Raw genomic sequence first — 24,149 nt, 5'->3', positions numbered from 1 at the left:
ATCAGCATAGTAGTGTTTTCACTAAGGCCTCGTCTACACTGCCACTTTACAGTGCTGAAACTTTCTTGCTCAGGGGTGTGAAAAAACACCCTCCCCCGAGCGATGCATGTTTCAGCACTGTAAAGTGGCAGTATGGACTATGCACCAGCGCTGGGGGCTACTCCCCTCGTGGTGGTGGGCTTCTTACAACACTGGGAGAGCTCTCTCCCAGCCCTGGTACCACAACTACACAGCCACGGTAGTGAAGACATACCCTTAAGCACTACAGTAGTGCAGCTGCAGTGCTGTACGTGAAGACAAGCCCATAGAGTGATTGTTTTGTTAACACCCACTTCTGGCCTTTAAACAACCCCTCAATCCAAGCTCATCATCAGAAGTAAGCTCCCCACAGACCAGGACACAGCTACTCAGAACGGCACCAGAACCAGACAGAACAACAGATGCAAAACCTGCAGCCATATCTCCACTGCGATCAGTGATCAACACCCACCACAACACATCTTTACATATCGAGTGCACTAAATGCCCCAATAAAAACTATCTGGGTGAAACCAGATAGTCACTACTCTCTCAAATGAACTCATACAGGAAAATGATAAATGACAAAAACACCCTGTCACCTGTGTGTGAACACTTTTCACAAAGCGATCACTCTATATCTGATCTATCCAGTCCTCATTGCACCTTGTTAAAGGGTGTAGCAAATAGCACTGTCATATCCTGCAGCATGCCTGGGTATCTTCAGGAATTTGGTATCTTCTGGGAATTTTCCCACTGACTTAATTGAGGCCTGGATTTCACCCTTTGTGCCTACCTCAATGTCTCTGGGGCTCTCAAAAGTGTCTCATTCCACCTGTCTCTCCACCATTGTGGGAAGTGGTTAAAACTGCAGTCTAGTTCTTTGAGGTATGGAACATATTACTATACCTGTTTTACAGACTGGGAAACTGAGATAGAGAAAGGTTAAGTGACTTGCCCAACATCACAAAGTGATTCAATGTCAGAGTTAGGAAAAGAGCCAAGAAACTTGTTTTTAGCTCTTCTACTCTATGCACTAGGTCAGTGCAATTCTTCTACCCAAAAGAACAATTGTTCTCCCCAATAAATGTAGCCATTCAAAAAAAGGATATAAAATATTATATATTCCAAGAAAACATTTAGATCTGATGAGGGAAGGGAAAAAATAAATTATACCAAGTCAAAATTTGAATATGACCCATGATATTCTAATAGGAACAAAGAATGACTGTGTAAATTCCTGTATGATAGAAAATAAGCCGCACAGTCTTCACTATGAAAAGCTTTGTAGCACGAAAATATGATACTCTAGACTATGTAATAGTTACAATTCTAAAAAAAAAAATTTTTATAACTGTTACCTTTAAAAATAAGATTGACCTGATCTGATTAATCCATTCATTCAATTCCCTATTCACACTGGAATTGCTTAAATTTAAAGCAGAAAACCCTTTTAATGCCAAAAAGGAAATTTCTAATAAAGTATGGCAAATACATAAGAAATGTCTCATAATTAGCGCTAAAATGGCCTTAAATTAATCCCACAGCCATGGCTTCAGTAAATTCTTTATCGGTCAGGATCACATAAGTGCTCTACAATTTTTCATTGGTACTTTCCCTAAAGGACAACTGCATTCCCAAAGATACAAAACTTACATCTTAAAATAAATTTTAAATAGGTTATAACCACTAACACAACCAATGCAGGGTAGATGAAATGGGACTTTTAAACTTCACTTCATGGACCGGGAATGTCAGTATCTGTACTCAAACTCAGTACCTGTTGTCCAGTGCTAGTGACACCTCTGGCCATCGTTCAGTGCGCTAGGACTTGAGTGAAGCATCAAATATTGTCTTTACTGAGTGAATACAGTCATGTACAATCCAATTACATTGTTTCTTCACCATTATTTCTCCAGACTCCACAGCTATTATTATTGTCATGATTTGCTGCTGTCATCCATAGTTCTGTACTGAAACAATACTGGACTAGCTGTTGAATGAAGCCAGCCCTAGCTTGCTGATTCAGTTCAGGTTTAGTCTACAAACCATCCTAGCAACACTCAACCACCTCACTGCCACTGCTACCAGTGTCAACCCTTACTTACTCTGTCTTCCTCCTACAGATGCTAACTGCACTTTTTACCTTCTATCTGCCTTCATGGCTTCCTGCAGTTGCTAGACTCCCCCTCCATCTCTTTCTCACTGTGTAAGTGTGCAGTTGCCTGTTTCTAAAGCTGCTAGGTTCTCCAATGAACTTCTCTCCTTTGTTTCTCTTCCCCCTCTCTGGGCTCCCTGCTCCTCCTGTGCTCTTTACCTTGCGTTGTTCTGTAGAAGAGAGAAGAACATCAAGTGTAGCTTTACTTCTCTCATCTCCCCTTCCTGGCTCCATTCCTCTTGACATCTCTGGCATTTCTTGTCACTTCTGCCCTAATGCTGCCTGATGGTGCCATTCTCAGCGGCTATGACTAAGTAAGGACATGCTCTCGGGTTCTAGTACTTTTGTCCCCAGTCACAAATCCAAACAACTGGCCAGAATAACACTCAAAAAAACCTACTGAGACTGGGTAACTAAAAGTTTTAAAACTTTTTAGCCTATTCCCTAGCTAAACTGGGATTTTAAACTTTCTGTATTTACCTGACAATAATATACACCTCTACCCCGATATAATGCTGTCCTCGGGAGCCAAAAAATCTTACTGCATTATAGGTGAAACCGCGTTATATCGAACTTGCTTTAATCCGCCGGAGTGCACAGCCCCGCCCCCCCAGGAGCACTGCTTTACCGCGTTATATCTGAATTCGTGTTATATCGGGTTGCGTTATATCGGGGTAGAGGTGTATTTCTTTTACATATGAAATGTCATGATTTTTTTTCCTGGAGGAGGGTGGTATTGTTTAAAAGTGTTTCTTTTTCCTTTGCACTTTAGCTAGTAAGGTCATTAAATCCTAGGGCTCTTGTAGATGCCTCAATTTGAATTACCTCTCTCTTGTGGAGTATCTGGTCCCTCCAAATCAGTTCAAGCTTCTCCAGGTTAACCTAGGGAATCACACAGTATATTACAACTTCTGATACCACATGTAGCCAGTGAATAAAAAAATTGTCAGTCTTAGACATTACCAGTACCTTTTCTTTAACAAAAAAAAGTATTCAGAGCAAATGGCAATAAGTTGCTTTTTTAGAAATATTGGTGAGCGTCTCCCTGAGCATTTGATGAAGTTCAGTGTTTATTGTATATTGAGGATGTACACTATTTTATCACTCTATCCTGTTTGTTACCCTCATATTATATTTTACAGAGTAATGCACAGGTTTTTCAGATCAGGAGAGAACATGATTTTATTTCACTATTTATGGCTAAAGCATTTACAAAGTTGGTATCATAAAAAAAATTTCACTGAATTAGAGTTTATTGCAGTGACATGCCACTATATCTATCTATCTATCTATCTATCTATCTATCTATATAGTAATTCTCTCTCTCTCTTTCATGCTCTCTCTAGGGTTTCTTTAGGAGGAGTCAGCAGAACAATGCCTCTTACTCCTGCCCCAGGCAGAGAAACTGTTTAATTGACAGAACCAACAGAAATCGTTGCCAACACTGCCGACTGCAGAAGTGTCTTGCCCTAGGAATGTCTAGAGATGGTAAGGAGTTAGCTTCCTGCTTCATAGATAAACCCTTTGAAACTGTTCTTCATTGCTGCTGACTACTTAACCCCCCCGACAGATTTCTGGAAAGAAAGAAGAAAACTTAACTGCTCCATAACACGTTCACAGTTAACATAGATCTTTGCCATTCCCTTAAACTTAGGAGCATTTTTTCATGGGGGTGCAGGAATAGCAAAATAGAAAGCAACATTAGATTAAAACAAAATGTTATAAAGAGAAATGTGGCATTCTGATTAAAAGCAAAAAGGTCCTCCCCGCGTAGAGAGGGCTTCATATGCTGGATCAGATAATAACATTTTATATTAATAATATTAAATATTGATGTATTAAGACTCCCCATGCTTAAAAATGTTTGAGGGCCTGAGACAGTATAATAAATAAAATATACAGTTAAAAAGGAAATATGCACGCTTAGAGCAATTTTTATGCTAAAGGATCTGAAAGCACTTCAATAAAAATTACATTACATTACAAAGGAACGACTTGGTGCAACCTTCTACTGTTTAGCAGTGAACAAGAGAGCTACACAACTGCTTAAAACAAAAAATGAAGATTATTGTATCCAGTTGACACTTCAGGGTGAGGCTGTACAGAGCAAACTATATATTTTAGTGCTGGTGGTCTCTTCTTAGTCCTTACTGTTAGTCCTCTTATCCACTTCCCAAACTGCGACACAAGTCAGCATGATTGACAAATTGAGAATAAAAATTGCCTGGGACTAGAATAGGGGTTGTGTTGCAGGTTAACATTGAGGTGCAATGGCAGAGCTGTGCAAGAAAGCTTGAGCAAAGTCTGTCTGCATTATTCCAACCCTAGCTACTACTGTTAATTTGGATTGCACCCAAATCCATACTGAAGTTTTAAAATCACCAAAAAGAAAACAAAAATGTCTCCTATTTTGTAGGCATTTATCTTAATTTGGTTATCTATATCTGTATAGTGGCAAAAAAATTGTCTTGGGGAGTTATAAAAATGTGCCATTTGAATTTATTTTAAATTTCCCTGAGCTTTGTAGATCACCAGAGAAATTATGTTCATTATATGGTTCAGAGGTTTTAAATTAGTTTAAGGTCAGATTGCAATACTCTTACTCACTTTGAGTAGTACTCTACTCCATAGGTACAATGAGACAGTTCACACTGTAAAGTTCTAACCAACATGCGTAAGGGTTCTACAATCTCACCATTAAGTGAATTCAGCTTGGTATCTAGTGTGCAGCATACCGGGTTCTTAGCCTCTCATTTCTGCCCAAAGAAGATTAAAGCTGTGCTCTTTCAGCAGTTAATCAGCATATAGTCTCCTCGTAAAAGTGGTGTCTCCTGACTGCAGTTGAGGGCTTTAAGGTATCACAAGGACTTTTGTATTTGGCTGCTAGTGCTCTGTCCCTCACCTGTAAAGCAGAGTTTCTCAGTGGCCCTGAGTTTTCATTGGTGTAGATGAACAGAGGGTTTCATCTCCCAGTGCTGCCTTCTTCTAACCTCTATGACAGTGGTTCCCAAACTTTAACAACCTGTGAACCCCTTTCACTAAAATGTTAAGTCTCACGAACCCCCTCCTAAAAATATTTCTAGGGATTTTCTCCTTTACCTGAGTATAAATTATAAAAAGAAGTGATCTTGGAAATATAAAATGTGTTTTTATGACATGCTTATTACACACTATTTATTATTAATTATTATTTATCATTATAGTATTTTTATTACATTATGAAAACGGCAACACTCTTCCAAGATCTCACTTTTGTAGCTTGTATCACTTTGAATAAGCTTGTTATAAGACAAGGCTCCTATGTTTCGTCAAAGAATATCAGCTGTGAAACAGCATAAAGGTATTTAAGAAGCCAACTCAAAGAGTTCCTCCTACACAAGCATTCAGGTCTTGAGCAGTCCAGGCAAACAACGCACGTTACAACAAAGCTCAAACTAGCTCTTCATAATAATTTTAAAAACAATACTAGCTGCTTATTTATTTTAAAAACAGCAAAAAAAAAAATCCACCTCCCTTTCCATTTCTTACAAGGAGTTTTGAAGTTTAAATCTCCTCAGTGTGATCGATATGCTTGCTTTGAGCTGCTTAGCTCTTGGAAGTCTAGAGGCTCCAGGCTGCTTGCCCCGTGCTGCCCTGGGTCCCTATGGACAGCTCTGTCCTCCATTAGGGAATTTTTTCCCAAGAACCCCCTGTAACACTTCATGAACCCCCAGGGGTTCACGAACTCCAGTTTGGGAGCCACTGCTCTATGAGTATAAACACTCACATAAACAGTCTTGCCTTTATTGATTTTTTTCGTTGTTACAAAGAAATCATATGTGAATTTTAACTCTCAGTCTAATAACAGACTCATTTCTATCATGCAGAGGCAGGATGCTAATTGACAGCAGCTGGAGAGTCCAATTAATGAAAATATAATGAGCATAAACAGTGGGTGTTTGTTTCTATTACTGAGGCCCTAAAATTAAAGAAAATATGTAGTTGCATTTTTCAACATAAAGTCGTTGTGGATTGGCCCTCCCTGCTCTCATCTGGTGTGGTTAAAATAAGAGCAAGAAGTGCATGATGGGCAGGATCCATAGGTAATGCAAATGATGGTGTAAAGTGGTATAATTTATGTGCTATGGGGATGGAAAGGCAGGGCCATAGCAGGGAAAGCAATCCCTAAAAGGGAGTGAGAAACTGATGGGGCTGTTATCTGATATACCTTCTTGCACCCTGCTTTCTTTGGTGTTTTCCTCTCTTTTTGCACATCTTTCTGCTCCCTCAGCATGCAAGTTACACTTACATTCACACAGACTTATAGGATCTGACTATCGTAAAGGGGCCTGAAAGTGTGTATAAATAGAAGCATAAAGTGGCCCTAGTGTAAATGAGAACCAGGCCCATCTTTGGCAGTCATTTATGTTGTCTCTGAATTTAGCACAATATGTAGAAGGATCTAAAGTAATTCAGCGGCTTTAGAAAACACTTGTTCTCATACCACATGAAAGGACTATTTGATACTTCATTAAGGACGGCCATACTGGGTCAGACCAAAGGTCTACCTATCCCAGTATCCTGTCTTCCAACAGTTGCCAATGCCAGGTGCTTCAGAGGAAATGAACAGAACAGGTAATCATCAAGTGATCAGTCCCCTGTTGCTTATTCCTAGCTTCTGGCAAACAGAGGCTAGGGACTGCATCCCTGTTCATCTTGGCTAATAGCCATTCTATAATTATATTCCCAAAAAGGAATGTCCTGGTGTCCCTCTCTTGTGCTCTGTATTGATATCCCTCAGAGCCCCATCCTTGATCCCCTCTAGATATTCTCCCAACTGAGTGACCTCATTTGTTCTAAAAGCTTATTTACCATCTCTGGGCTGAGGTTTCCCAGATCTACCTGAAAATATTTAATAGATTTTAAGGCCAGAAAGGACCATTAATATCATCTAGACTGACCTCCTGTATAACACAGGCCATAGACTTTCAGCCAGTAATTCTTGCATCAAGCGTAATAACTTGGGCTTGAATCAGAGCATATCTTTTAGGAAGACATGAGTCTCTAAAGATTTAAAGTGCTGGAGAATCCAGTTTGCACTCTAATGCTGACTTACTTCATTTGTCATCAGTGAAGAATGTACAGATTTTACACATGGAGATTATGTAAAATATGATTGTGTAAATCCATAAGTCTTGCCTTTATGGCAGATGTGCCATTCATTTATGCTGCTTACCTTCAAGTCTGTTATTTCCCTGCAGGTCCTAACTCTAACCTGTAATGTTGGTTTTTTTAAAAAAATAGGAGTGTGAAGATAACAGCCCCTTGAAAGGTTGCAATAATAGGGCTTTAGGATTTGCTTTCATCAGAAGGCACTAATCAGTTAGTGCATAGTTTACAGGTTTGGGAGCAAGTTGATAAATCACATGGGATACAAATCTAAAGGTTGTAAGTTTTATATACCTCTGGGTTGTTGTGTAGCGAACACAGAAAGACAAGAGAAAGATGCCAGGTCTTTTTTAACATTCACAGCAGGGAGGAGTATGTTGCTTGACTGAGGTCTGGTCTATACTACCCGCCTGAATCGGCGGGTAGAAATCGACCTCTCGGGGATCGATTTATCGCGTCCCATCGGGACGCGACAATCAATCCCCGAATCGGCGCTCTAACTCCACCAGGGGAAGTGGTAGTAAGCGCCGCCGACAAAAAGCCGCAGAAGTCGATTTTGCCGCCGTCCTCACAACGGGGTAAGTCGGCTGTGATACGTCGAATTCAGCTACGCTATTCACGTAGCTGAATTTGCGTATCTTAAATCGACTCCCCCCTGTAGTGTAGATGTAGCCTGAGACCCTGTCTGTCAAAATGGAGCAATGTTGGTACCTTGCAAATCAAGAGCATAATGCTTCAGCTTTCATAATACATGTGTAGTTTGCAGCCTTGTATCATTTCTGATTTCCCCGGCAGAAAGACAGGGCAAAAGTGATGTAAATAGGAAAATGATTTAAGAAAAGAGAGCAATGGTTTCTGTTATGGTTTGCTTTTCAGCTGTGAAATTTGGAAGAATGTCCAAAAAGCAGAGGGACAGCCTGTATGCTGAAGTGCAGAAGCACCAGCAGCGATTACAGGAGCAACGGCAGCAGCAGAGTGGTGAGGCAGAAGCCCTTGCCAGGGTATACAGCAGCAGCATCAGTAACGGCTTGAGCAACCTGAACAACGAAACTGGTGGCACTTACTCGAATGGGCATGTCATTGACCTGCCAAAGTCCGAGGGTTATTATAATGTGGATTCTGCCCAGCCCTCCCCAGATCAGTCTGGGTTAGACATGACTGGAATCAAACAGATAAAGCAGGAACCAATCTATGACCTCACTTCTGTACCAAACTTGTTTACCTATAGCTCTTTCAACAATGGGCAATTAGCTCCAGGGATAACCATGACTGAAATAGGTAAGAAAAATTTTCACTTCTCAAGCATTCACTGTTCCATTTGACTTTCTTCGTTGTTGAATAAATTGCAGTCCAGCTATAATGGATATGCTACACAGCCAATTCATTTAGAATGGACTGGTCCTGAAACAGGGCTGGCTGACTGGCTGGGTTTTTTCATTGTTGACTGAGTTTACCAAATTCTAAAATAATGATTACATTTCTTAACTCAGCAATTCATGAACTGTTTATGAAACTGGAACACCGAAAGCAACTGATGAATCAATCAAAACCAAGTGATAATTACTAATAGGGAGCTTGTTTCAAATGAGCTCATTACCAGAAGAGTTTAATGATCTTTTCTGACAGCTATACATATTCTTGTCAAAACAAAGAGTCCCTAAGGTGGCTCATTCTATTGTGTTTATTAAAATGAGCACCAGATTCTGATCTCAGTTACACAGATGTACATTTGGAGTAATTTCACTGATCTCTTGATTTAAAGCAGTGTAACTGAGATGAGGATCTGGCCCGAAATAGGCTGTGATTTGTATTCTCCTGATTAACTCTCTGGATGTTTTGGACATACATCTTACTCAAGTTTTCCTTTAGCTGCCAGTGCAAATGATACAGCAAGCCTTCTGCCAGGTGTTTCAGACAGCAAAAAAGGCTGGGTTTGGGTGAACAATAATGTTCTTTTGGTCACACTCTAGGGAAGGTTTCTAACTAAATAAAATGGCTCAAGCTCTCACTTGTACACACTCAGCTGAAAGCACTGTATTCTATTCTAAGAAAAGAAAAAGAAAAAAAGAAAAAGAGGCTGGCTTACTAATTAAGAGCTTCCCACCTCAACAAGTGATGAATGCTGAGTCAGTTGTGGTTTAGAATAAAATTATAGGGTAACACCTCTCTAATTGGGTTTAATTAAAAAACAAGAGGAAAAGGGTAATCTATAACAGAGGTTCTCAACCTTTTTCTATCTGAGTCCCCCCCCCCTCCCCATGCTATAAAACCTGCAGGGAAGGTGTGGGGGGGAGGTGTCCTTGGACATAGTTGTAGTTTGACTTCTATCTGGGGGGAGCAGGGCTCGGGCCAGCTCTGCACAGTGTGGCCCAGGGAGGGATCACCACCTCCACCCCCTGACTCACCTCAGCAGTCCAGCCAGCCTGTCTGGGAGGTGGGGGGACGCTGCACCCAAAACTTATAAATCAAATGGGGGGAAGTAGAGTGGGGCTCAGCTCAGTTTGAAAACAGCTCAAGGTGCAGGCAGGGGGTATCTAGGGGCTATGTGCAGGCAGGGGAGGTAGCTCAGGGTGCAGGGAGAGGAGTAGCTAGGGTCTGTGTGGAGAGAGCGGTGCAGGGAAGAGGGGTAGCTAGGGGCTGTGCATGGATAGGGAGGTAGCTAGGGGCTGTATATTGGGAGCCCAGGAGGGGCCCCCGCCTTGCGGTCACTGCTCCCTGAGGACTCTGCTGCCCAGGAGTCGGGTCACCTACTTGGGTGGCTCTTACCGCCTGCTCCAGCAGTAAAAGGGCGCTGGGAGCTGAGGAGCAGCCACAATCCTGGGCACCACCAGTAGCCGCAGCAGGAGATAGGAGAGCTCTGTGGCTGCCCAATTCATGGCAGCAGCTGCCCTCAGTGCCTGGCTCCAATTTCCCACCTCTGACCTGGCCAGGGGGCAGGGCCTCTCGGCAGGGGCTGGGGGAGAGAAGGAGGTGGGGGAGGGTGTGGAGTTGCCCCCAGGCCTGCCCAGCTCTGGGTAAGGCACTGAAGTGTGTGTGGGGGGAACAATGCCCCTTATATCCTCCCAACTCCACCCTTGGTATTGGGGCTTTAGCCCTGCGGGGTGGCACCAGGGCTCCTGGCTTCAGTCCCATGGCTCCGGGTTTCAATCCCATAGGAGGCTTCAATCCCGTGGGAGTTTCAGCCCCACAGCTCTGGGCTTTAGCCCTGCAAAGGGCATCGGGGCTCAGGGCTTCAGTCTTCAGCCGCAGGGCCCCTTGGCACCCCTGAAATGGCTCGCAGACCCCCAGTTGAGGACCACTGATCTATAACATCAGTAAAAAAATAAACTAAAATAGGTTCACTCTCACAAAACCAAATCTTTGAGCTCTTTGCACACACTGAATGTTTTGTATGTGCACCTTGGCTTGAGAAAACGTGTCCATATGCTTTGGAAGAGTCACATTTCCAATTTGTGCCTAAAGATGTCTGGGGTGGGAACAAAGGAGAAAAGTCAAGCCTAATAGATACCACCACTTGTGCCCCTGAAGTATCTTGTGTAGGGAGGGACTTTGTAATGAGAGTAAAGATGCTGCTGTAATTTGTACCATCAGCCTATTTGCTACTTGTTTATCTAAAAAACTGTGAGCCAATACTCACCTGCACCAGGGCACCGATAGCTTCTGTGATGTGCCAACAGAAACACTGCAGTAGATTGATCGGGTGGGGATGATGAGGTGCTGCCCCACTGCTTCTTGGGCTCTCTGTGGGCCTGACCCAGAAACAATGAAGTCAGTGAGTGTCTTTCCATTTACTTCAGTGGGTTTTAGATCAGGCCCAAACTCTCTCGTCCTTCAGGGTCACTCAGATAAGACAGTATCCCTGCCTAAATCTTCGTTCTTTCCTTGCTTTCCTAGCAAAAAACTGGGCTGGGCTCACCTTGCTCTTCCACTCCCTCTCATCATAGCAGAGGTGAGCACATCAGACAACTGCCTCTTCAACACACTGTAATAAGACGATTTAGTGAGCACTGAGTTGGCACTCGCCCTTTCCTTTCCCTACATTTCCCTCTGCTATTCAGGGTAACTTTAGCTTCCTGAGGATGGGACAAGGTTGAGGAGTGTGAGGGTTTATCAGAGGAGAGTGGAACTCAGCACAGGAAGAATTCTCACGCTCTCCCCTTAGTGAAACTGAAAACCGTTTGGTGGTTGAGCAGCCTTATATTAGCTCCAAATTTGGGTAGGGAAAGTAGGACCAAGCAAATGTTTTTGGCTATAGCCACAAAGGAATTTAGGCACTTAAGTCCAAAATTTAGATCCTCAAAACCTCTGCTCAGCTGCCACCTAACCCTGTAGGCACCTAAATTCCCTAGGTTGCTACGTTTTCACTGGTAAAGTCCCCAGTGTGCCTACGTTTCTGCCAGGGGACATGCACACTGCCTAAATCCTGATGCTACCTCAGCCCCAGCAGGATCCTCAAGCTAGGAATTCCCTAACCTATCTCGCCTGTGGAGGCCAATCTGTAGGCATTCTCAGAGGCCACCGTAGAGCATGCCTACCAGATCAGGCTCCACACAAACAGAAAGGAAGAAGGTGAGTACTCTAACTGCTGGGCTATATGGTATTCTGGGGTGGGTCTCTCTGTCTCTCTCACTGTCCTACAGTCCGTGGTCCCAAAACAGGAAAGCACTGAAGCACATCTCTCCTGTTGAAGGTGTTCCACTTTTTATGAAATACTTAAATAGTCATTGGAACAGGGTCTGGAACCCAGGTCTCCCAGGACAGTGTGCTAACCACTTGTCTATAGAGTCATTCTCACTTTCTCTCTGACCAATGACTAAGTTACAGCTAAAGATTTCAGCGGGTGGCAGGATTCTAAACATTAGGTATTGCAATATGGAGCTTAAGTTTCCTTTATGGATCTAGCCCTTTGTGAGACTTAACTGCCTAAGTGTCTAAGTTACTTTTGAAAATTGGACCTAGGGCCTTTGGAAAATTTTACCCAAGTTCTATTTTTTTTTAAAATGAATGAAAACTACTGTGGACACTCTTAAGACCAGATCTTCAACTAGTGTCAATTGGCATACAGTAGAAGAACCTCAGAGTTACAAACACCTCGGGAATCAGGGCTGGCTCTAGGCACCAGCAAACCAAGCACGTGCCTGGGGCAGCAGAATTCCAGGGGCGGCATTCTGGATTGTGGTTGGGTTTTTTTTGCTTCGGCAGGGGCCCCCGCGGGGGGTTTTTTTTTTTTTTTTTTTTTGCTTGGGGCGGTAAAAAACCTAGAGCTGGCCCTGTCGGGAATGGAGGTTGTTCGGAACTCTGAAATAGTTGTAACTTTGCAACTGAACACTGACTTAATGCGGCTTTGAAACTTTACTGTGAGAAGAAAAATGCTGCCTTTAACCATCTAAATTTAAATGAAAGAAGCACAAAAACAGTTTCCTTACCTTGTGAAATCTTTTTTTAAAATGATTCCTTTGTTTTGTTAGTAGTTTACGTATAACACAGTACTGTACTATATTTGCTTCTTTTTTTTTTTTTTTGTCTCTGCTGCTGCTCTTCTGATTGTGTACTTCTGGTTCCAAATGAGGTGTGTGGTTGACTGGTCAGTTCATAACCCTGGTATTCGGAACTCTGAGGTTCTACTGAATCTCCATTGACATCAATTTCATTCCATTCTGAAAGATCCTGTTAGTCTGGGAGATGTTCCTTGTGTCTTTAACTGCGGGAACCAGTAATATTATTCACAAGGGAATGAACTGTTCAGTACAATGACTGTATGTCGCTTAGTATAAATAAGAAATCAACATATTTTTCAGATCTTTTGTTGACTTTCCAGTTATATATAAAGAATTCTGCCTACCTGGCTCACTCTTTAGTAAAGAGGGATGTTTAAGCAAAATAGAAAAGATGTGCTAATGCTGTATTGCTGGAATTTTTGGAAAACTGCTCTGCAGTCCATGGCCCCAATATATGAAAACACTGAAGCACATGCTTAAGTCCTCCCTCCCCCCATTCAGGATACCTCTTAAGCCTATGCTTAATGTTTAGCATGTGATTATGTCCTGTTGTCTTCAATGAAACTGAAGCCTGGGCTTAAATTTAAGTATGTATTTAACTGGTGTGTGAGTAGAAGTGCTTTCCTGAGTTATGGCCTGTATTATGTGAAAATGATAGAGAATAATAGAAAATAGAGATGGAAAGTAAGTATTAAGTTGATACCATGCCAATGAAGATTGCTCCCTATAGGATATTTTCTAGTGATTTACTCAGTCTTGCTTTAACTGTCCCAAGTGACATTAATGTTCCATTAATTCTACTACTACTCTTTGGAGACATTCCAGCCAATCTCATGGTTAGGAAGGTTTTCAGATTAAATTTTCCTCTGCTGTTTATATTCTTAAAATACTTCTAGTTGGTTATCTTGCCGCTCCTTAGTTGTCACTTAGCCAGTTGGTACTATACCCACTCTATTAATCTTACCTCAAGAATCAATCTCTCAAACTCTGCAGCCAAAATACATGTTGCTGTATTTTATACAACTCCCGTAAATTGCTTTACATCTCTCTGGTACTGAGATACCCAAAACTGATTGCAAGTTTATTCTCGTCAGAATCATGTGGAGAAATGGAGAGACACAAATGGCTCCATGGTTTGGGACATGTTGGCTCTGCAGAGACGATCCAGAATCACTGTGGCATTTTTTGCTTCCACTTTATATGCCCACTAACCTTTATTTTGCTGCTCGCTCTAACCCCTACATCTCTTTTGATATTAGAGCTTTGTTCTTTTCTCCCCCACATCAAATTTCTCACTTGGGGCTAGCTTCCCAAGATATACTAGCTTGCATATTTCCAAGGCTGAATCTCCTTTTTCTGTAGCCATATTTTTAACCTCTTTTGGTCACTTTAAATTGTCTCTCTCCTCACTTACATTTGCACTTCCTTACAATTTAGAATCATTTGCTCATTTCAATAACATGTGGCGAACCCTCTCTTCCAGATTATTAGAGAAAATGTTCAATATTTGTAGGACTAGACCTAACACTGATCCCTGTTGCACCCCACCAAACAACTTGCTGCAACTGAATAAATTGCCTTTGAGCATTATTTTGTTCGTGGCCCATCAGCCATTTGCAGTCCATGTCATGGTGTTCACTTAAAAGCCAATTTGATTTAATTTTATAAATAAGATTTCATGAGGTGCCCTATCAAATGCTTTACACATTGTCGATGGTCCCTTCTTCATGTACTAATTTTGTAATTCCTAGAAAAATAAAGTCAGGTTTGCCTGGTACAATTTGTTCTTTAAAAAACATGTTATTTTTAACCTTTTAAAAAAAAATCTTCACTATGTTCTGAATCTAAGTTCACAGCCATTAATATCAGTAATGAAAATGTAGACATGTTAATGTCATGTTCATCTCTTCATTTTGAAGTTCAATACTGATACCCAATAGATATTTTAAAAAAACATGATACTATCATGCCAAGGCAACATGAGGCTTTTTTATGGGCTAGATAATCAAGTACTGCATGTCAAGTTGTGTTCCTAAATATTGTAACAGCAAATAGGTCTGTAGGAGGAAATATCAACAAATAGTAGTTAAATTCCAGGCTCCCACATTGTATTTAGAAACATAATGCATTTATTCAAAGGGGTTGAATAGTTCCCTGTATAACTGTACATGATCTGGTCACAGTATGTGGTAAGAGGGTAAAATGACTGTCCTCTATTAAATATGGGATATATATATATATAATCAAAAGCAGTAACCAGGGCATAGAAGCAAAACTGGGAAGTCTTTTTGCTAGCTAAGAAATAATGTTCATGATTAAGTATATGAAGCAATAAACAGGCTTTGTGGGTAATTAAACATAGATGCAAAACTAAGGCATTTGATAACTGGAAAAGCTATTTATTGGAAGAAATATGTTCCAATATCCTAATTCCTATTACATAGCAAAATAAAAAAAGACTACTCACAATTTGTTTTAAAAACAAAATAAATATATAGGGGCAGATCCTCAGCTTTGCACCAGCTTAGGATCTGGTCCCTTTTTTTTTCTTTTCTTTTTTCTTTTCGAAGAGTGATGGAAACTGTTCTCTGAGAATCATGAACCATTAGAACAAAGCAGGTGAAATTTGGCAGATTTGACAAAGTTTACCTTTTAATTTTTGGGTTTCAAACCTGAAATTCATAGTGAAATTCATGAGATAAAAGTCTGTGTGGACTGCAGCAGAACAAGGATTTGATGACTCCACTGAATTTAACACTGCTCTAGTTATGATCAGCTAAATTCACTTCTCTCATTTTATAAGGCCCGATTCTGCAAATGAAAGCCACCAGTGTAGGCATCATGGAGTCCCTTTGATTGCAGGGGATTCCACTGTGGTGTTCAGTAATGACTTTGGGTCCAAGAGGCTTGAAAGAAATCCTCTTTATTCAGTGACACAGTTCGAACTGCCTCTGTTTAACAACATGGGCTTCTGCACTGCCCCTCTCCCACACTTTCTGTCTGGGATACTAAACTATTTTAAGGTACAGTTCCTAATACCACACCTACATTGGTGAATCTCTTGTCAAGACTGGGGTCTGATACAAGACAACTGGCTGCTATGGAAGATGAATGGGAAAGTTGATAGTCATTTAATATTATTTTGAGGGAAAGGAGCATGCCCCATCCCCTTAGTTCCTGAAAAATCCACAGAAGGATAACAATTTATTATTATATCTGTTGGGGGTGGGGGAAAGCCTATTCAGGGATACAACTGTAGAGAGTGTTACAGGAGTATCTGTACCTATATATACATAAGCAAATAGTTAATAAGTAAGGTAGATGGCATTCCCGATTGCATAGCAAAGTTCCTGGGTTTTATAGGGCCAATAAAAATGTTGTTGTGCGTCACAAATGGCTTCCTCTGGTAGCTCTTTACATCAGCTCTTAACTGAGGGCGGGAAGTGGTGGTAATCTACTTAAGCTGCACCTACCAGCCTTGTGTATCTAGAAGTTTCTACTACAATAAGCAACTGTGAAATAGTGAACAATGTTGACATCATCTGGCCTGATATTATCCCCTTAGCCTGCACCATTGTGAATGAACTAATGTGCTTTAACACCTGTAGCCACTCTTTAGTGTGCTGTGTAGGAGGAGTGCATGCTTTATTTCACACAGGCCTCTGCAAAATGTAGGGCTGGCTCTGACCCTGCCTTCTACCAGAAATCAAAAGCAAAGCAAGGTCTGCAACATGGCGAAAATAAACAGTTACATTTAAAGTTAAAAACCCTCCACTGGTGTTTAACAGAAAAGAAAAGCAAAATATGGGTAGAAGTAGGGGGCAAAATAACTTCCAATTAAGGGTTCAGGTAGCCTCACAGAAACTACAATGCTCAATACCTTGAAGGTTTCAACCATGATTCAGTTCAGTGTATAAAAATGTTGAATGATGATAAACAGCATTATATACAGTAAAGTGTTGTTATTATTATTTATTATTAAAGCACTCTGACAACCAGGAATTTATCACACAATTACTCATTTCTATATGAGATATTAATTTTTAAAAGCTTTTGACTCCTTCACTGATGCATTTTAAGGGCCCAATCCAACTCCCCCTTCATATCAATGGAAAAGCTCCCATTGACTTTAATGGGAGCTGGGTCTATTCCTACGTGCTGACATTCTATCGGGATTTCAGCAGCACTTTGAACTGAAGCGATATGCTTTGCCTCATATACCAGGTTCCTATGATAGCACTACACTTTCTTGCTAGACCATGTAGTATATTTCATTTCTAAGGGTATATCTATATATGCAGTAGCATAGCTGCGCCGTTACAGCTGCACCACTGCAGCACATCTGATGAAGATGCTCTATGCTGAAGGGAGAGACCTCTCCCATCGGCATAAAAAACCCACCTCCGTGAACAGCAGATGCTATGTTAGCGGGAGAAGCACTCTTGCTGACATAGTACTGTGTACATGAGCGCGTATGTCAGTGTAATATATATCGTTCAGGGGGTCTGGAATATTCACCCCCCTGAGCGACATAAATTTTGCCAACATAGGCTGAGGTGTAGACATAACCTAACTGTTGAAAAAAATATGTCCCCAAGAGTATGAATTTTGTTTTCTCTAACTCCTGCTTCAGTCACTCCAGAATTTGTCCTCTCTACCGAGTTGGATTTCAGCAGGCATGTAACTTAAGATGATCTTTTCAGTCAAACGTTACTTGAAGGGACATTCAGGAGACTGACAGACTTGTACTGTAACCCATCTCCCTCCCTAAAATTACATTTAAAATTTTAAAATGTCTTCTTAATATTTCAGAAATGTCAAAGATACTATACTGCCAACTACTATGTTAAAATCCCACCTATTCTATAGGATTTTCTTGCCATTGCAACACACATGCATGATAAACCTGAACAAACTGATGCATCTATAACTGTAGTCCTATGAGCCTTGTGTCTCTCTTTGCCTCTCTCTTTCCTAGGCCATATTTTAAGATCCCTCTTCCAGAGGTGATATGAAGTCACATTTCTCAACTCCTGTTTTAAAATCCCCTCCAGTACAGCTACAGTATATGTCTTAAAGCTATATTTCAATGGAGCAACGTTGCCATCTAGTGACTAATTAAACTACTCCAATGTGTGTATTCCACAGACACCCTTTGGGCGCTATTCCATACCATCATAACCTTACTTTCCATACCTATTTAAAGGTGATAGTCAAAATAAATTAATATGACAGTTGTATGCCCATTTCAGCACATCTGACACAGTTTAGACCAAAAAAATCCCCCTTCATTTTGTAACTATCACTGTAACTATTTTGTTAATTCTCTCTCTCTCTCCTCCCCTCTCATACTTTCCCTCTTAAACTCACAAAGAGAGAGAGAGGTGTATGGCAAGATTTAAAACTAATTTGATGGCTTTCCTCAGTCAGAAACTGTTTCAACTACATCAGAAAAAGGGACAAAAGGACAGAAAAACAGAGAATTAAACTAGAACATGGCAAAACCAAAACACCTTCATCATTCTAGCTTCAGCTGATACTGAACTGAAGAACCTTTTTTTCCATTTGTTTCCTTTTCACTGTAAAACCTGGTTTTTTAGCTGCTCTGGGCTTACCATTTAGAAATAAATGTTTGATCTGGCCTCAAAAAGTACCGTATACGTTTGCAGAAATGCAGAGGATTATTTTTTTGCTAGTTTTACAATGCCTTGTTTCTCATTCAAGCAAGTTGTCATGTGTCATAGGGTTAAAATTAACTGAAAACAACCTAATTATAGATGTATGCAGTGGCCTTATTAGAGTTTGTTACACAATGTGACAGTTTAAAATGAACTAAATGTACATAGATAACTTACTATGTTGTTACAATTTAATCGAGGGATATTTAATTGCTTACTGAACTGTAATGACTTTTGGGGGAATTCAGTCTGCGGTATAACCCATGATTCAGTCTTTGAAAATAAACAAGATTTTCACAAATAAGGGCTTTAAGTTAAGTGCCTCGGCCAATATTTAAGCACCTAAATAACTGGCCTGATTTTCAAATTGCTTACCACCCAGAAGTTCCCATTGATATCAATGGGCTTTGGATCCGGACCATAGTCTAACAAGCCTCATCTCTCTCTCTCTGTCTTACACACACACACCATTGCAGTTCAATAAGCATGGCGAAATGTGTTTTTTTAAATTGCATGAGTCTAGTACTTATTTATGTAATCAAGCAATTAATTTGAAATTATTTAGTTTAACTGTTTGAAAATGTAGTAGATACCCTTAAAGAATGCCTCAGACCAGATCTTCCTACAAGTCAAAATCGCTTCAGTATATCTCTGAAAGGGACTCAACTTCTTTTAAGATTAAGTCAATTCACATGTCAGTTGCAGGCCTGCTAATAAAGTCACTATAATGTTACAAATGACGGCCGTCGGCAGTGTTCCTAATTGGGGTTTGATCAATTTACGCTAGACTCAAAGCCTTTTAAATATTGCCCTTTAAGTTTGTTGAAGAAGTTTAAGCAGAGTTCTGCCTAGGGTGATTTAAAGTTTATTTCCTTTTTGTTTATCGTATATCATGTTGGGGGGATGGGTGGGAAGGCAGTTTTCCTTTGGAAATGAGTTTGTACAGCACTCGGGACAATGTTTTAATTGGAGGTTTGAGGCAATACTGCAAGAATCAGAGTTTAAGCCAGAGGGGACCACTAGATCACTTAATCTGACCTCCTGTATATCACAGGACACCAACACCACCATTGCACTAAAACCAACAACCAAAACCAGACCAAAGCATTGCAACTCACAGGAGACTAGATAATTATGGGCCGCAGCCAGAAAACAGGAGGGACACAGTGCTTGAGGTCAGGGAAATGATTAAGGGAGATATACCCAGATAATCCTGGCATGTGACCCACTCCCACAGACTGCAAAGGAGGGCGAGACCATCTAAAATCACCAACAACCTTGGGCGAAATTCCTTTCCTACCCCACATATGGTGATCAGTTAGACCCTGAGCCTATGAACAAGAACCAGCCAGCCGAGTACCTGAGAGAGATAATGCTTGGAGCCACCTCAGAGTCCTGGCCCACCCCACCCACTCTTTCATCTCCAGCCATGTCCATCCCTTATGCTTCAGAGGAAAGAGATAAAAAAAACACTTCCAGAATACACTGGGGGGAATGGGGGGAAATCCCTTCCTGACCCCTGCTATTAGACAGCTGAAATCCTGAAGCATGAGCTTTAGGAACATAGGACAGAAACTGTCCTAAGACAGTGAGACCCAGGACTGTTGAGCCCTGTCCCCTACCATCACAAACAACCATGTCATACAATTGCATTCATAAATTTGTCCACTCTCTCAAAACTTAAGTTGTTTGTCCCCATAACTCCTATTAGGAGGCTGTTCCAGAACCTCACCCTTGTGATGGTTAAAAAACTTTTTCTAATTTCCAGCCTAAATTGGTTCATGACCAGTTTATATCCATGTATTCTTGTGAAAACATTGTCCTTCAGCTTGAATAGCTCTTCACCCTCCCTGGTATTTATTCCCCTAATGTATTTACAGACAGCAATCATATCCCAGCTCAACCTTGTTTTTTTTTTTTTTTTTTTTTTTTTTGATAGACCTCTCATAATACAGGCCCTCCATTCCCCTGATCATCCTAGTAGCTCTTCTCTGCACCTGTTCCAGTTTAAATTCATCTTTCTTGAACACAGGTGGCCAGAACTGTACACAGTATTCCAAGTGAGGTCTTACTGCTGCCTTGTACAATGGCATTAATACGTCTCATTCTTTACTGGAAATTCCTAAGCTAATACATTCTAGGCTTGCATTGGCCTTTTGATACCCATATCACTTTGGTGGCTCAGAGTCATCTGTCCAGGTCACGGGCCTCCTCTGTTGCATCCAACTGATAAGCCCCCAACTTGTAACAGAAATTCTTATTATTAGACCGTAAATACATGACCTTGCGCATTACACTACAAATTTGTAATTATAGTACAAATAAATAGAGATGGATGATACATTTTGAAAGTCATAATTTCAGTGACATTTTTGATGGAAAAAATCAGGGCAACATTTTTGTGATTTTTATGACAGTTTGGACCCACTTTTCCAAAATGAATTAGAAATAATAATAAATTTAAATGTACTTACAATTTTTAATAAGCAAGAACAGACTTTAGCATGGATTGTACTCCAAGATGTGTTAAATATATTCCAGTGAAATAGGCTGCATTTTTAATTTTCTTAAAGGGACATTGTCTAAATAAAAAAATGGGAATAACTCCTTATATTGTAAACTGATAAAACTAGTTTATTCCATTGAGTGCACAAAAAAAGTGTCTATTAAACGTACCTCTATAGATGTGCAGAATAAGCGAAGCATCATGTAACCACAAGTTTCCCATGAAATATTGTGATGAAAGATTGTATTCTTCTCAGGGCAGGGATCATGGCTGTCTTCGTTCTGCACAGCGCCCTGAACGCTGTTGGCACATAATAAAGAATTGTAAAAGACCAATGTACAGCCAGCACTGAGTAATGAATAACGAGATACACCATGCCCATTAAATGTCAGAGGGATGGCCATTTAATTCACACAAAAACATATGGCATGGAGCAGCAAAATCAGTAGCAGAAGTAGTTGAATCTGGCAACTGGTACCGTCACAACTGGCCCGTAATGAGGACGTTCTGGAGGGAATGGGTCGCAGAAGTTGCAAGAGCAATTGGGGCTGGGAAATGGGAGGTCGAGTAGCTGCAAAGTAAGTGTTAGGGCCCCTAAATGAACAGTAACTGACATGAATGATAGAAATCCAGAGGGGTGTCAGCAGGGCAGGCGATGGAGGGACGAGCACTGCTGGGACACTATGCCAACTGCAACAATGATGCCCATGCCACACAGAAGCACAGAAATACTATGGTATCTGCGAGAGTAAATGTGTGCTGGAGTTCTGTTTCTGTACCTTCTTTCCTTTTTAGACACCTGCTCCACCATCTGAGCAGCCTTTGTATTCCAGCATTTATCCTCCCCTCGTCTTAGGGCTTGTTTACGTTGTCTCTGGCTGATCCCCTTCCTGCTCTGTATACTGTTATTCTGCACGTCAAGTCCATAATGCATTGCTCTCTCACAATAATTAACATTGCCCCTAGACTCTGACATGTGTTCTTTGTGGATCTCCCTTTAACCATAGTCAACTAGAGCACAGGTGAGCATGTGTAGCTTATAGCTGCTTGGAGCAGCTAAACTTTATACATCTATAGTGCATTTTCTAGAATATATGCATGGGGAATATGCATCATAGGTTCTTTTCCCAAAACCACATCTCCATTTTCAAATACTGTGTCCTGTGCAGTAGATGTGTTGGAAAACCACATTGTTTGTCGTAGGCTTGTCACTATCCACTATTTCACGGTTGAGAATGTTGTACTTCCTTTTTAGTATTGTTTATGCTGCTGTTCCCAGCTTCATTAGTAACTCGTGTCTTGCATTGGAAGAAATGTCTGGGCACTGCTAATTTTAAACATCTGTTTTATTTCATGAGGAAGATATTCACAAACTGGAGAGAGTTCAGGAACAGCAACAAAAATGATTACGTGGCTAGAGACTTATATGCGAGAAAAAAAGTAGATGAGTGACAAGTATATGGGAGATGGAGAAACATGATGCATTTATTTATGATGGAAGAAGGGGATATAAATGGCCATAATGAGATCAAATTAACACACCAGACACTTGAGGCAGGATATCAGGGAAAATATCTTAATAATGAAATAGTCTTTCACAAGCGTCTTGCAAAAGCCCTATATAGATTGGGACTCTTAAAGCAAGGCTGCAAGTCTCACTATATATGTTGCTTGTTTGCTGTTTGCAATGAAATCACTCAAACTGGCCAGTTTTGTTTCTAGTCAGTTTCACTTTTTGGTTCCTATGCACTAGCTCAATATTGGCCTGTGTTAGTTTCTAACACTGCCAGGGAAGATGTGAATTATTTTTAGAATATTGTCATGATTTTTTTAAAAAATATTAAAAACAAAAGGCAAAATGTTCATTCTTAGATTTTGTGAAATCTATGGCCTCATTTTAACAAGGTACTGAAGCAAATGCCTAACTTTAAGCATATGAGAAGTCCCATCTCTTTTAATGTACTTGGTTGTGTGTGTTTGATTCTCTTCTGAATTATTAAATATTATTGTGGGCCACAGATTTTCTGATTACACTCCAAGAGCCTTAAAATGCCACCAGTTCCTCAGGAATTTCCTGTCCTTCCAGGTAAATTCAGCTGAAAATTTATTTCTTGTTCTAATAATAACAATAATAATAATATTAAATATAGACACCCCCTTATTGCAGGATAGACTGAATTTTAATGCTCCAGGACTGTATAAAGATATCTTTCTGTGAGCTGTGATTCCATACTGGAAAGAGTCACAAAGTAGCTCATCTCAAATACTTTTAAATATATCTGTAATAATTAAATGTTGTTTATAGAGTCCATGTCCTGTAGTCTTTTAACTATTCAGTTGCTGTGGTATGTGCTTCTACTGTCCGCTAACCTGTTTCTAATCGGCAGAAAATCCATCTTTGGCTAAATGGTCCCAATTCCAGCAAAGGTATCCTTAACCCTCATGCAGTTCATTGAATTCTGGTTGGGAGTATGGGGTCCAACTTTTTGCAGGATCAGAGCTTTATTCAAATGTACTGTAGTTTCCAGTATTTGAATGTCACATTGTCAAATCCTGTTGCTAGGCTTTTATATAAATTAAATTAATACAATAGGTTTGTGCCTATTGGTACTTTAATTTTTGTTGTTGTTTGCATTATCATTTGGCAAATGGTTGAAAATGCAATTTGGGGGAAAAAAAATTTTTTCAGGAAAAATAAGTTTCCCCTCCCCTCCCACCTCCTTTTCTTTTCCCCAGCAAATTTTGAAATTTGAGATTTTTCAGCCAGCGCTATAATCTATATACATTAAGGACATACACTTCACTTTGGTCCACAGTTGTGAGACGTTCATTTGCATTTTTCTGCATTCATAACTCTATCACCTCCTAAAAACTCCACAAATTAATTAATAAAATGAAACCTAGAGAACAGAGACCATATTTGAACAGAATGTAAAACATTTTATTTTGAAAGCACAAAACCTAGAATTAGGACTCAGATGGCAATGGAACATCAGCCTAGCAGTATCCTGGGCACACCATCAGTGATTTTTGGCTTGAGAGGCTGTGTGACATTTTAAAAACCTGACATAAATGCTTACAACAGCTATCAAACAAAGCTGTGGTGTTATTGCAGCATTAATTCAAAGTGGATCCCTAAGAGA

General features: G+C 40.5%; 1 protein-coding gene across 1 annotated transcript in view; it reads left to right on the top strand.

Moving 5' to 3' along the window:
- RORB (RAR related orphan receptor B) overlaps positions 1-24,149 on the top strand; it is a 67,287-nt gene that overhangs the window by 9,811 nt on the left and 33,327 nt on the right. The window contains exons 3-4 of the mRNA XM_026652329.1: positions 3,523-3,664; positions 8,201-8,602. Coding sequence (XP_026508114.1) covers positions 3,523-3,664; positions 8,201-8,602 — 544 coding nt within the window. The remainder of the gene's footprint in view (positions 1-3,522; positions 3,665-8,200; positions 8,603-24,149) is intronic.

Source organism: Terrapene carolina, unplaced genomic scaffold (assembly GCF_002925995.2).
Source record: "Terrapene carolina triunguis isolate 2854851 unplaced genomic scaffold, T_m_triunguis-2.0 Scaffold113, whole genome shotgun sequence".
NCBI classification, from domain to species: Eukaryota; Metazoa; Chordata; order Testudines; family Emydidae; genus Terrapene; species Terrapene triunguis.
The sequence above is the reverse complement of the archived record's forward strand: the minus strand, read 5'-3'. Positions and strand labels throughout refer to the sequence as shown.